This window comes from Antennarius striatus, chromosome 12 (genome assembly GCF_040054535.1).
Source record: "Antennarius striatus isolate MH-2024 chromosome 12, ASM4005453v1, whole genome shotgun sequence".
NCBI lineage: Eukaryota > Metazoa > Chordata > Actinopteri > Lophiiformes > Antennariidae > Antennarius > Antennarius striatus.
In genome coordinates this window covers 3,234,794-3,247,924 of record NC_090787.1, presented here as the reverse complement: position 1 = coordinate 3,247,924, position 13,131 = coordinate 3,234,794, and the positions used below count along the sequence as shown (strand labels likewise).

The window sequence follows — 13,131 nt, the reverse complement described above, 5'->3', positions numbered from 1 at the left end:
ATTTGATAAAATAAAAGTATTAATATCATTTCACAGATAAACTTTGCTGGGTAAAGCATTATTAAAATGCGCGTGTTGGAGGAAAACTTACTATTAGGTTGAATTATTATGTTTACTTGGTTGATGAAATGTGTGGTGTATTCTTTGTATTGCTGGGGATACTGGGAGGGAATTGGTTTACTCACAGACCTATGAAAAAGGACACACACAGGGGGACTAACCTGCAAAAGGTGCTGTGGGTTTCATGAACCAATGGGGCACGGGGAAAGAGTCAGGTGGCCGGAAGATCGGGAGCACATGGAGAGAAGCGAAGAGGGACGGTGAAGACGAAGAGAGAACCGGACGGATTCAGAACGGAGTGTGGTGGTGTTTAACGCACGTTTTCTACGAGCCTGGTCCTAAGTTTGGAGCAGGTTGGCAAGGGAGGGACAACGTGTGGAGTCGCCAGTTTCGCTGCCGCAGAGGGAGCAGGTGGGGACCAATTCTCCGCCGAGGAGCATCCTTTTTGGCGGACTGGGAGTTCGTTAGTGCAGCGCTACGAGCCCAGCAGCAGTCGCGAAAGGGACCCTTACGCCAAGAAACTACAAGCACCAGGCCTGCAACGCCCGTGGACTGGGTATTTGGACATTTAGCTATTATTGCCGGCTTAGAGTAAGTTTTATTTCAGTACTTGTGGGACTGGTTTTTGTTTTATATTACTTGCTGATGTTTGTGATAATGCCCTGTGTTTGTGTGTGTGGACGAATACACGTGCATGGTTAAATGTGATGGCGTGTCATTTACTGTAGAGGATAGTGAATAGTACTTTCTCACAGCTAATAGGGAATGGTACAGTAAATAACAATACAAGTTATCACTTGAAGCCCATCAACAGCAAGATTGGAACAACGAACTCAGGTTAGTCACCCATAGGATTTGCTAGGGACAGCTGACGGGGGCTACATGTATATATAGATACACTCTGAATCAAAAATTTAAAACGAGTTGAATAATTCGAAGAAAACACATTTTGCCTTGTTGGAAATTACGGATTTCATCACCACCTTACCTGTAAATAAGATTTGGTTTTGCACGTGTGTAGAAGAGCTGAAATAGAGCTATATTGAGTCCAAAGTAAATTCAGATAAGATAAATATTTATTCATCCCACAGTGGGGAAATTTCTAACATTACCAGAAACAAAAAGAATTAATCTATTTTAAACCCAAATAAAACTACATAATCCAAAAGAAATAAGACTGATTCATGCAATATGATGTGTATCTACAATATACATGTGTCTTGATATTTAACATGTACTAAAGCAGCAACCGCCAAAACAAAAACTCCTGCAGTCACAGGAAGTACGACGCAGTCCAGTCAGTGAAAGCAACGTATGTTCGCACTATAGTCTGTAAATTCAGCGTGTTTATGTAACCACCACCTGGCCTGGGAGTCAGACGCCTCTTGTTCTCACTGTAGTTGGAGTCGCCATCAGCACATTTGTGTAAAACAAAGTGAAAGCAAGGATCATCATCAGGTGACGTAAACTGACGGTGGCTTTCATAGCTTTTATCAGTTATGTTAAAATGCAACTTGTCTTCTTCCTCCTCAATTGTTCCTGATTTTATCAAATCCAAATCCAAGGTATACATTTATAAAAATACCTCCACTAGTCTGGTTTACTTATCTGATAAATGTCAGAAAGAGGCGGGAGACCATGGAGTTGTCCCTCACTCTGATCTGTCTGCTGATGCTCAGGTGACAAAAGTGCTCCCTTGGCTGATTATCATCAGATGTAGTCAGATTGCAGGGAGGCAAATTCAGTATTTACCTAAAAAGCACAGCCGAAAACTTTCAAAGCTTTGTAAATTTGTTTGTTAAAGTTGCTGTAAAATTAAGGTGCATGACATTAAATAAGAATTAAATTAATATTACTGAATTGCCGCCAGAAAACAAACCTGGATTGGGACAATATTAATTTATGCAACCACTAGACATGATAAATTAGGTACATTATGATTTTAAGCTTGAAGACTGTTTGCTGTTGGTGCATGACATGCAAAGGTAAAATACTAGCAACATACAGTATACTCTTCCTGTATTGTAATCAAGAATCACTAATATGTTCCATGCATATGTTTATATAACTGGTTGATCATTCATTAATCTGCTAATATAAATAAGAGTGAGTCATATTGAAATGGACCTTTGTGCTCACACAGGGAGGGAGGTCCGTGTGCAGAGATGGCGATGGTATGCCTGACAGACTTTGAGGAGTATGCTAAAGAACATCTCTCAAAGGCTACCTGGGATTATTATGCTGCTGGAGCAGATGAATGCTGCACCAGGGACGACAATCTACTTGCTTATAAAAGGTAAGGCAATGGAACGATCATTTATGCATGAGATGGAGTCGACTGAAAGCTCTGTTACAAAGTTTCCCAAACCTGGCGGTGACAGTTTTTCTAAATAGTAAAATAAAGCCAATGGGAAATGTGTCAAAGTCATTTGTGACATGGTGGTTGGTTCTTCAACACAGCTAACATGAAGCTTACTTTGTCTGCTATCAAAACTAGCCATCATTGGACTGGGTTGGATGCTCATAGTTATATAGGAGGAAGTGGAGAAGCCATTGTTGGCATAGTCATTAAGTCAAGGTATCACGGTGGAGCTGTAGGTGATCCTGTTCCATCACAGCAGAAGGTCCTGGGTTTAAGTCCACCTGAGGACCTGGGACTCTGATAATCACCCTTACCCACCCAGTAGTAAACAGTCCTTGAAAGATAGTGTAGGTTAAACCAATAGCAACATTAAAATCTGACCTGTATTCCTGGGATGAAGTGTAACTTTTGGTTCATCAACAGATGCCAACTATGGACATCAACATAGACTAAGAAACCAATCAAGTTCTACCTCTTCTTCTTCTTCATCTGCTCTTAACGTGATCTGTGCTTCATATTCAGGATCCGCCTGAGGCCACGTATCCTGAGGGATGTGTCGGTCAGCGACACACGGACCACCGTGCAGGGGACAGAAATCAGCTTTCCAGTCGGTATCGCACCGACTGCTTTTCATTGCCTGGCATGGCATGAAGGAGAGATGGCCACTGCTCGAGGTGAGGCTTGTGTGTTTGGGAGGGGGGCATGCCAACCCAGGTATTGGGACAGTCTTGTCAAATGTGAATTAATTTAACTTAGATTAATGTCACAACTTTTTTCCTCACAGCTACAGAGGCATTGAACACCTGCTACATCACCAGCACTTACTCCACCTGCTCCGTGGAGGAGATTGTGGCAGCGGCACCAAACGGGTACCGCTGGTTCCAGCTGTATGTATATCGGGACAGGAAGCTGTCAGAACAGATTGTGCGTCGTGTGGAGATGCTTGGGTACAAGGCGCTTGTCCTCACTGTTGATGTTCCCTACACCGGTAAGCGTCGTGACGACATCCGCAACCAGTTCAAGTTGCCACCACATCTCAAGGTGAAGAACTTTGATGGAGTGTTCCAGGTAGGTTTTTTGATCAGGTACAGTCCACTCACCATTCATCGAAGGATTCAAAATTTCAAAACACAGAAGTAGAAATTAGAGCAGAAATTAAGCAGCGGAAAGTGAACATAAGAAGGAAAAAGGTCAAAATAAGAATAGACAAATGAAGATGAGACAAATAAAAGACAGAAGGACAGATTTTTAAAAAAAGGCAAAAAAAAAGACTAGAAATGAAAGTCAAGACTGCTTCAACCAAAACTTCACTGGTGAAATTTCCTTCCCCATTTGTCATTTTGATATTGTAATATTACATTGATTCTGAAATGTTCTGAAATGTATACATATAGAATTATATTTCTTGACTGTCACCTTCACATATAAAAGCCAAAAAGCAGCAGTAATAGTTCAGAGAACATTATAGGGAGATAACGACAGAAGTTGTATGACATGCCCTACCAGCAGGACACAGCAGGCCCAGAAGAGTATGGAATCCCAGCCAATAACCTGGACCCCTCCATCAGTTGGAAGGATGTATACTGGCTGCAGTCCATCACCAGCCTGCCGATCATCATCAAGGGGATTCTAACTAAGGAGGACGCGGAGTTGGCCGTGGAGCACGGCGTCCAAGGCATCATCGTGTCAAACCATGGGGGGAGACAGCTGGATGGAGGCCCTGCCTCGGTAGTTATTGATTACAGGAAATATAAATATTAAAATTAATAAATTCATCAGCCATGTGTTGGTACCATGTCCAGAGCTTTTCCCCGCCTCATGCCCATAAGTCTGCTGTAATAGGCTCCAGCAGCCCCCGTGACCTGTGAAAGTGGAAAAGCGATTGGGAAATGAATGAATGGATAAAATTGAGATAGGACAAAGGGGTCTAAGAGAAAAGGATCCAATAGTGCTGATAGTTACATTGTGGGGGTGGGACCAGCTGCTTACCATATAAAATTATATTGTAAAAGAACAAAGGTAATTATGGCCTAATGCAATATGCGTGTCATTTCTCTTGTGTGTGTGTGTGTGCGTGTGTGTGTGTATGTGTGTGAGAGAGAAAGAGAGATAGATACAGAGAGAGAGAGAGAGATATTACTACAGTTGTTACCATAATTATTCAGAGAAGCAAATTATGAGCCTTCGCAGATAGCAAATACTGTGCAATTAAGTAAAGTATTGTACTCAAGTACCCAAACCGCATTTTGGCTAAAGTGAGTACTGTATAAGTGAGTATAGGCTTTCTCCTAGATAGCTTTAATTAGTTCATCTTGCACGTTACTCAATTCACATGAAAGCTGACCTATTTAGACAAACCTATTTGCAAAAAAATTAAACTAAAGTACAGAAACTTAAGTAAAGAGTGATCAGCATGACACAGATCCTCTACATTTATACCCTTTTAGAGAAAAGGAGAAGTTGGTGCAAGCCTTCGTGGTTTAAAAGAGTAAAAAAAAAACCATCAACCCAACCAGTTTGTGGATATCCTGATGAAATCCAAGATGAAATATTGCTGCGGAGATCATCCCCGTTGCTATAAGTTTTGTTGACTGGGACTTGTCATTTTCTGTCGCTATCAGATTGACGCGTTGTCGGAGATCGTGGACACGGTGGAAGGAAGGATCGAGGTCTATCTGGACGGAGGAATCAGGACAGGAAGTGATGTATTGAAATCACTGGCACTGGGAGCCAAATGTGTTTTCATTGGCCGTCCAGCAGTGTGGGGGCTTGCATACAAGGTACAAACAACAAAACTGATCAATATATATGCGTGTATGTGTGTGTTTTGAGATTGAAGATGGCATCTTTAAATTCTTGATTACTAGTAATATTTTCACTATTTTAACATAATTCCCTTGTTGTGTCGTTATCGTTCATTGAACTTAAGCAACACTGAAGAAGCGATGACCTTGTTTGAAGGTTACATGTCAAAATCCTCAAGGTCAGGATTTTGCTGTGTAGATTTTGCTGGCAAAGCAGAACTGATGGTACAGGAAGCATAGTCATTTTAGAGAAATACATAAGTCTTCATCTATCTTTCGAAGAAAACAACACATAAATTATATATCTTTAAGTAGGGATGAAACATTTAATTATGAATCTGATTCTGTGTCCTTTCAGGGTGAGGAAGGAGTGAGGGAAGTGCTGCAAATATTAAATGATGAGTTCCGGCTGTCCATGGCTTTGTCAGGTGAGAGAAATGAAATGAGGTCACTCAGAGTGAAAGATAAACAGTATTCCAACATATTATTATATATTCTGTCTCTACTAAAAAAATAATTTGTATTTATGTCATTCAGGATGCAGAAATGTGGCAGAAATCAACAGGAACCTCATTCAGTTCTCTAAACTCTAAAGTACCTGAAGCACCAAAGACCCAGAGGACATCTGCTGAACAGAAGACAAGAATGTTGAGCAGGATTCTGAGACATCACCAAAAAAACCCTGGAAGATGTTCAAGTCCAGAAACATGAATCATGTTTGGCCAACATGTACTTATACTAGAGTGCATGATGGGTGACTTCAGAGTTAGTAAAGGAATGAAGAGTTTTTGCTATTGTTTTGCATGGGCGAGGGTGTTTTTGATGAAACCAACATAAGTCTGTCTTTGCTGTAACAAACAAAATCAATAAAGAATGAAGTTAGAGAAGCTGACAGTTCTCATGATTATGTAAACAGCCGATGCCTCCTGAACGCCTCCTTGGGGAGGTGTTCGGGGCATTTTCTAAGGGGAGGAGACCCCTGGGAAGACCTAGGACACAATGGAGGAACCATGTCTCTCAGCTGGCCTGGGAACACCTCGGATTCCCCCTAGAAGAGGTGTCTGGGGAGAAGCAAGTATGGGCATCCCTCGTTAGATTGTTGCCCCCACGACCCGGGCCAAAGATGGATGGATGGATGTTCCTCTGAGTCAAATCCCATTTGTCTCAGGGCATTCAGTGAGCCCCTCTCCTTAGACCCTCAATTTTTGTCAGGAATGACGAGCCATATAAAACCAAGGACCGATGTCAGTTAGATTTGATCACAAACTATTCAAGCACATTTAAATTTATATAAAGTATATCATTGATATTGAAGCAGAAGGATGACAAGTGACTCCAAATGCCCTCAACAAGACCAGAGACACAAGACCTCCTTCTCACTATGGTGACCAGAATCGCCAAATAATAGTAGTTGTAGTTACAGCAGATTGACACCCATTATAACTACAGCCAGCAAAACCAGTTTGATAGCTGGAAGCTCTGGCCCTCATTAAATTTTATGGTACGTTGGATGTAGTAGTGATCACTGTGTCCTGGCCTGTACTCTGCAGCTTCCATTACTTGGTTGCTTCAACTCCACACCACAAAGCCAGCTGCTCTCCAGGATACAGATAGGTAGGTATATGTAGGAAACAAGGGTGTACAAGGGATGGATGCAGCCTTGAGAAGACTTGTCAAGTAAAGCCAATTGAAAAGTAATGACATACAGACCAGGAAATGGACTACAAGTTTTGCATTCTTTGTGTCAAGACACTCCACAACCAGAGCCAACATTATCAGTGTCTTAGCTGGGCTAAGGAGAAGAACGTAACCACAGCTCAGTGATCCAATACATGAAACTTCTACTTTGTGAACTTATCAAAACTATATTGTCCTGGTGCTTCATCAAATATGCAACTCTCCTATATTACCATATTGCCATGTACCCTGACAGACTTTACTATTGTAAAGTAATCCTGAAATTCAGGTATAATATTGCTTTTGGTTCACCAAAGATTTTTCCTGCCACCTTTGTGGAAACTTTCTGCAGGCATTCCTACATTCACTTAGTATAATTAAAAAATTTTATCAATTATAAATCTAAGTACAAATATTAAATTTAATCAACACCCACAAAGAAAACATAAGTCAAATAGTTCCTCACAGTGCCTCATAACTTTGCATGTGCATGGTCCAGACTGTTGCCTCCTCTTCAGATTACTGACCCGTGTTGGTCTCCTAGCTCCTAGTGGAATCGACTTCATTGAAGAAACAGGTTCTTCCTCCTTATCAACACTTTTGCAGGTAAAATGATGGGAGTGCTGGACAATTGATCAGTGGTGTACGAACCACTTCTTTAATATGTGCAAAGCAAAAAACAGATCTCTGTTCCCACACAGGGAGGGACGTCAGTGTGCAGAGATGGCGATGGTATGCCTGACTGACTTTGAGAAATATGCTGAAGAGCATTTGTCAAAGACTACCTGGGATTATTATTCTGCAGGAGCAGATGAATGCTGCACCAGGGACGACAATCTACTGGCTTATAAAAGGTACTGTGGTGGAAATAAAAGCTCAGAGATGAGACAGAGTTGTTTTATTAGAAAGTTCCAGGTACTCCCATTGTTTAGAAATTTTGGCTTCCAGAAATCCTTGCTGGCCTCACTCAGGCTTTCTGAAACATACAAGGCTTCTCTTGGACTCATCATGCATTCCTCTCATCTTCTCTAATGTCACAAATTTTTTGTTTGCTTCTGTATTGTCAGCTCATGTTCAAAAATATCTCCAACTGGAAAATAAATCCAGAGAAGACAATCCAGTGTGAGGATATCTTGTTTTATTTTTGGATGTTGTTGTTCTATTATTTAGGCAACTAAAAAATTAAAAACAAGCATACACCAATTATGTCAGAATAATGAAAGGAAATACACTGTTTTGGGTTTTTAGTTTACCTCATAATGTGAGACGTAGTACAATAACTGCTGTCAAACACTGGCGCACCATTTCTATCATTTTTATAATGCAAATATTTCTGAAACATCAGTGACATTTGGAATTTCAGAGGCATCATTTGTTTTTGTTCACCATAATGGAAGACTCAAGTAAGATCCTGATTTAGCACTCATAGCTGGATTTTACCCCTTCGTCACCTGACATCTCACTGTGTTGGAGGCGTTTGAGTGCTCCTATAATCCGAGAGCTGTTAACTGGGGTAATTTACAAATTGTAATTTGCACATGGTGAAAAGGTTCTAGGTGAAGGGTCAGACAAAGTGCCATTACAAACAATCCAAATTGCCAAATACTGGTGAGTTTACCCGGCCCGGAGTAATACCGGTACCCCGCCCACAGTCAAGACTGGGGAAGGGGCCTGCAAGTGCCTGGTAGCCAGGCCAGGTACTGCAGGCACACAGACGGATGAATGGATTGGTGTCTATTTGCATTTTTTTCTATTCGCACATTGCATATTCCTGCGATTTGTTCTACAACTTAGTGTCCCCAGCTCGTAGTGTATTTATGTCCCATCAGAAGAACCTTTTATTAAGTCATCTTGATGTCAAGCTCGACTCCTTACCACCACAAGCGTCACACAGGAGGACTAATCAATTTAACTTTGTCTTCGTGGTGAAGATAATCTTGAACGCCTGCTCTTCTTCATCTGTTCTTAAGCTGACCTTCTGTGCTTCATATTCAGGATCCGTCTGAGGCCTCGCGTGCTGCGGGACGTTTCAGTGAGCGACACACGGACCACAGTGCAGGGGACAGAAATCAGCTTTCCAGTCGGTATCTCGCCAACTGCTCTTCATTGTCTGGCATGGCATGAAGGAGAGACGGCCACTGCTCGAGGTGAGGATTAAAATATATTACAATGACTTTGCTCCAGAACCTAAAAGCTCCACAGTAGAATGAAGACCATATGCCAAGTTTATTTCCACAGCAGAGTTCACAATGTGTAGATTGATTGAATGATAGGTATCAGGCGGCCACAGAAGCACATGTGACATTGCAAGAAGGGAGGTGAAGAAGGCTTTGGAATGACACACGATGTCAGTGATGGGAAAACACAACTGTGGATTCACTAAACGAATAACCTCAAGACTCGACAGAAGCCCTTACGTCGACTTTATCTGTGCTGGAGTGAAAGGAGGAAATAATAGAAACATTGACACTGAACTCGGACAATGAACATCTGACATGTAAATTTAATATTCTAAAAGGTTTCTCAACTTCATCTTCACAGCCGCAGAGGCATTGAACACCTGCTACATCACCAGCACCCTCTCCACCTGCTCAGTGGAGGAGATTGTGGCAGCAGCACCAAATGGGTACCGCTGGTTCCAGATATATGTGTACCAGGACCGAAAACTGACAGAGAAGATTGTACGGCGTGTAGAGGCACTTGGCTACAAGGCACTTGTGCTGACTGCTGATATGCCCTATGTGGGTAGGCGTCACAATAATATCCGCAACCAGTTCAAGCTGCCACCACATCTCCAGTTCAAGAACTTTAATGGACTGCTCCAGGTAAGTTCATAACAACATGTTCAAAATTTCAAGAAAAGCATAGGAAAACTCTTAAGAGTTAAAAGTGGCATAAGTAGTGGTCTAAGTGCTGATCAAGGATATAAAAGCAAATCCAATTTGTTTCTGTGATGAAGTATGAAACACATCTGCTGCACCAACCACTTTCAGCTATAATCACGCCCATGAAAAAAACACACACTAAAAGCCAGGTTAATGAATAATTAAAAGACATTTGTATAATAAGTTGATGCTTACAGTAGTTGTGCCACATGCACTAGAAGCAGGAGACAGCAGGCCATAAGAAGTACCACACTAGTGACCCCTCTGTCACCTGGAAAGAAGTTCACTGGCTTCAGTCCATCACCAGCCTGCCCATCATCATCAAGGGGATTCTCACCAAGGAGGATGCTGAGTTGGCCGTGGAGCACGGTGTCCAAGGCATCATCGTGTCAAACCATGGTGGGAGACAGCTGGATGGAACCCTCGCCACGGTACTGACTGACAACACTTTGGTCCTTGAATGTAGTGTAAAACACCAGTGCGAAACACATCTGCTGTAAAAGATGTGGTTGGACCTGTTTTTCTCTGTCACTAACAGATTGATGCACTGTCAGAGATTGTGGGCGTCATCAAAGCAAGGATCGAGGTCTATCTGGACGGAGGAATCAGGACAGGAAGTGATGTATTGAAAGCACTGGCCCTGGGAGCCAAGTGTGTTTTCATTGGCCGTCCAATATTGTGGGGCCTTGCATACAAGGTGTGTGTGTGTGTGTGTGTGTGTGTGTGTGTGTGTGTGTGTGTGTGTGTGTGTGTGTGTGTGTGTGTGTGTGTGTGTGTGTGTGTGTGTGTGTGTGTGTGTGTGTGTCTGTGTGTCTGTGTGTGTCTGTGTGTGTCTGTGTGTGTCTGTGCGTTTGGTACCTCTGACAATTTGGAGGTACCTGGTGAAGATTCTTCAGTAATTTATTTTTTACTCGATGTGTATGGCATGCACTGAGGACGGTGTCCTTACATGGCTCTTTCTGATGCAGCCCCACTATTGAAGCCATTATATACATTTTTTTTTACTACAATCAAATATAGAAACTATTCCGGTAAAAACACCCAAATTCGGCAATGGCCCGGGATGTGGCAAGTTGATATTCAGTCTGTAGCAGGTGCAGAAAGGTAGCCAACTAGCCTCATCAGGCTTTAGATCTTACATACATTATTTTCAATAATCATTAATTGCATTGTAATAACCAGTTGCCTCTAATAGACCGAACACACATGTGTATTACCTCATTAACTTGAAAGGGTTTTTAGTAGGAATGAATAGTTTGATCATAAATCTAATTCTGTGTACTTTCAGGGTGAGGAAGGAGTGAGGGAGGTGCTGCAGATCTTAAAGGATGAGTTCCGTCTGGCCATGACTTTGTCAGGTGAGAGAAATGAAGGGAGGTCACACGGAGTGAAATGTAACTAGAGTTCCAATATATTATTAGACATATTCATTTTATACTAAAACAATCATTTTATTTATGTCCTTCAGGCTGCATAAATGTGGCAGAAATCAACAGGAACCTCATTCAGTTCTCTAAACTCTAAAGTACCTGAAGCACCAAAGACCCAGAAGACATCTGCTGAACAGAAGACAAGAATGCTGAGCAGGGGTCTGAGACACCACCACAACAAACTGAAGATGTTCAAGTCAGGAAACATGAATCATGTCTGACCAACCTGTATTTATACTACAGTGTATGATGGAAGACAGCAGAGTTAGAAAAGGAATAAAGAAAGTGTTTGTGCTATTGTGTTGGATGGCCGGGGGTGATTTTCATGAAACCAACATACATCTGTCTTTGCTGTAACAAACACAATCAATAAAGAATGAAATAGAATGCTGTTGGGGATGCTGACAGTTCTTCTGGGTTGATGAATCTATCTTGTTCTGGACGTATCATTGACATAGAAGTCGGCTGAGAGAATTTGCAGACAGTCAGAGCAACAACACCAGGATCCGCAAATGATTACATGATGGACATGCCCTGCTTTCAAAGACTAGAATTTAATACTGATGTTCATTCAGTATAAACGGCCACTGTTCAAGTTGACAATCTCCCAAAAAAGGCCACTGAACTTAACAGGGCATGGGAGGACTTTTTCATGACAGACCTGAGTCAGATCATCTAGGGACAAGGCAGTAAAACCTAACTATTTCACCACACTGATGTCATTCATTGACTAAAAAAATGATGTTTATTGTCTACCTGCATGATGCAGGTAGACAATAAACACTTGGTTTGGTACAATTTTGCCAATCCATTTGAGAACAAAAGTTAATAATAGACTTAACTTATTCTCTGTTGCATCAGAAACCTTTGTGGTGTGAATTGAAGCCACTCACAGTCCGGATTTTACTTGCAGGCCACCGTTTGATGATTCCTGGTCTGTACAGTCACCATTATTTCAAACTGCGGTCCGGAGATTACTGTAACCAATTCTGGATCTGCCCAAACCTAAACAGTCACCATCTCACTGCTGTTATCTGTGCTTCTGCACAATATTTCATGATCATGATGTTGCATCCACAAACCTTAAAGTGTCAACTAATCAAAGATGCGTTCAAGGGTGTTTTTAGGGGACCTCTTGCTGTCATAACAGAACTGAGTAGATATACTTGGGTCTTCCTTCCCAAATTTGTTTGGAGAACAAATGATCCACCGGTTGGCTTTGCCAGTTAGTGCACACTTAGTTTCTATGAGGCTATTCTATATGCTTAGTCAAACTAGGTTATAACAGCAATAGTTGTGCATATTTTTGTGCACCATTCCTACTACACAAGGAATTTTCTTCTTTTATCATCCATAATTAGGTAATTTGTGGATATGATAATTCAATTGCACAAATTTGTTGACAACATAGATAACATGCCTCAGTGTCATATATACTGTATTAGGCAGAGAAATATTCCAGCTCTCTCCTGCTGACACACTGTCAGAGATTGATATAATTTTACTAAACTTCCAACAGCCTGAAAGAATTCCTGAACATCGTTTATGACTTTTGAGGTCATGGAAATTTTAATTTCACTTTATGTATATAGCACAATTTAAATAAACACAAGTTTCCAAAGTGCTGCACAGTCACTAGATAAAAACACAAGACACACCATAAAACCATGAACAAAATGCAGTTAAATAAAATATCAAATAAAATAACTATAAAATATAAAATAACTTAAAATTAGTTAGAAGCTGAAATAAAATCAAATAAAAACAATTAAAATAATGTGAAATAATATATAAAACACTCTAAATGGTGTCAAACGCCAGGGAAAAGAGGTGGGTTTGAAGAAGAGATTTCAAATGTGACAGAGAAGAAGCCTGTCTGATGTGCAGTGGGAGCCCATTCCATAATTTAGCAG

At 41.3% G+C, this 13,131-nt stretch overlaps 2 protein-coding genes across 4 annotated transcripts; both read left to right on the top strand.

Moving 5' to 3' along the window:
• The first annotated feature begins 302 nt into the window (after positions 1-302).
• Positions 303-6,109, top strand: LOC137604951 (2-Hydroxyacid oxidase 2-like). 3 transcript variants are annotated; one of them, XM_068329220.1, is made up of 8 exons: positions 303-651; positions 2,204-2,356; positions 2,945-3,096; positions 3,207-3,490; positions 3,932-4,150; positions 5,044-5,202; positions 5,585-5,654; positions 5,764-6,109. In XM_068329220.1, the coding sequence occupies exons 2-8, from the start codon at positions 2,226-2,228 to the stop codon at positions 5,817-5,819; spliced, it is 1,071 nt and encodes a 356-aa protein (XP_068185321.1). In that variant the 5' UTR covers positions 303-651; positions 2,204-2,225; the 3' UTR covers positions 5,820-6,109. The 3 variants fall into 3 exon arrangements, with proteins under 3 accessions (XP_068185321.1, XP_068185320.1, XP_068185322.1); XM_068329219.1 differs by having other exon boundaries at positions 3,929-4,150; XM_068329221.1 differs by having other exon boundaries at positions 386-616; positions 3,929-4,150.
• A 1,496-nt stretch (positions 6,110-7,605) lies between these two features.
• On the top strand, positions 7,606-11,414 carry LOC137604867 (2-Hydroxyacid oxidase 2-like). The gene is made up of 7 exons (XM_068329046.1): positions 7,606-7,757; positions 8,899-9,050; positions 9,445-9,728; positions 10,010-10,219; positions 10,327-10,485; positions 11,077-11,146; positions 11,257-11,414. Exons 1-7 carry the CDS (start codon positions 7,627-7,629, stop codon positions 11,310-11,312), a joined length of 1,062 nt encoding a protein of 353 aa, XP_068185147.1. The 5' UTR covers positions 7,606-7,626; the 3' UTR covers positions 11,313-11,414.
• The last annotated feature ends 1,717 nt before the right edge of the window (positions 11,415-13,131 follow it).

Excerpts from the sequence above, each read along its gene's own strand:
- LOC137604867 (XM_068329046.1), top strand. The coding sequence starts at position 7,627 with ATGGCGATGGTATGCCTGACTGACTTTGAGAAATATGCTGAAGAGCAT. Across the intron at positions 7,758-8,898 it reads AATCTACTGGCTTATAAAAG|GATCCGTCTGAGGCCTCGCG; the intron begins GTACTGTGGTGG and ends CTTCATATTCAG. Across the intron at positions 9,051-9,444 it reads AGAGACGGCCACTGCTCGAG|CCGCAGAGGCATTGAACACC; the intron begins GTGAGGATTAAA and ends TCATCTTCACAG.
- LOC137604951 (XM_068329219.1), top strand. The coding sequence starts at position 2,226 with ATGGCGATGGTATGCCTGACAGACTTTGAGGAGTATGCTAAAGAACAT. Across the intron at positions 2,357-2,944 it reads AATCTACTTGCTTATAAAAG|GATCCGCCTGAGGCCACGTA; the intron begins GTAAGGCAATGG and ends CTTCATATTCAG. Across the intron at positions 3,097-3,206 it reads AGAGATGGCCACTGCTCGAG|CTACAGAGGCATTGAACACC; the intron begins GTGAGGCTTGTG and ends TTTTCCTCACAG.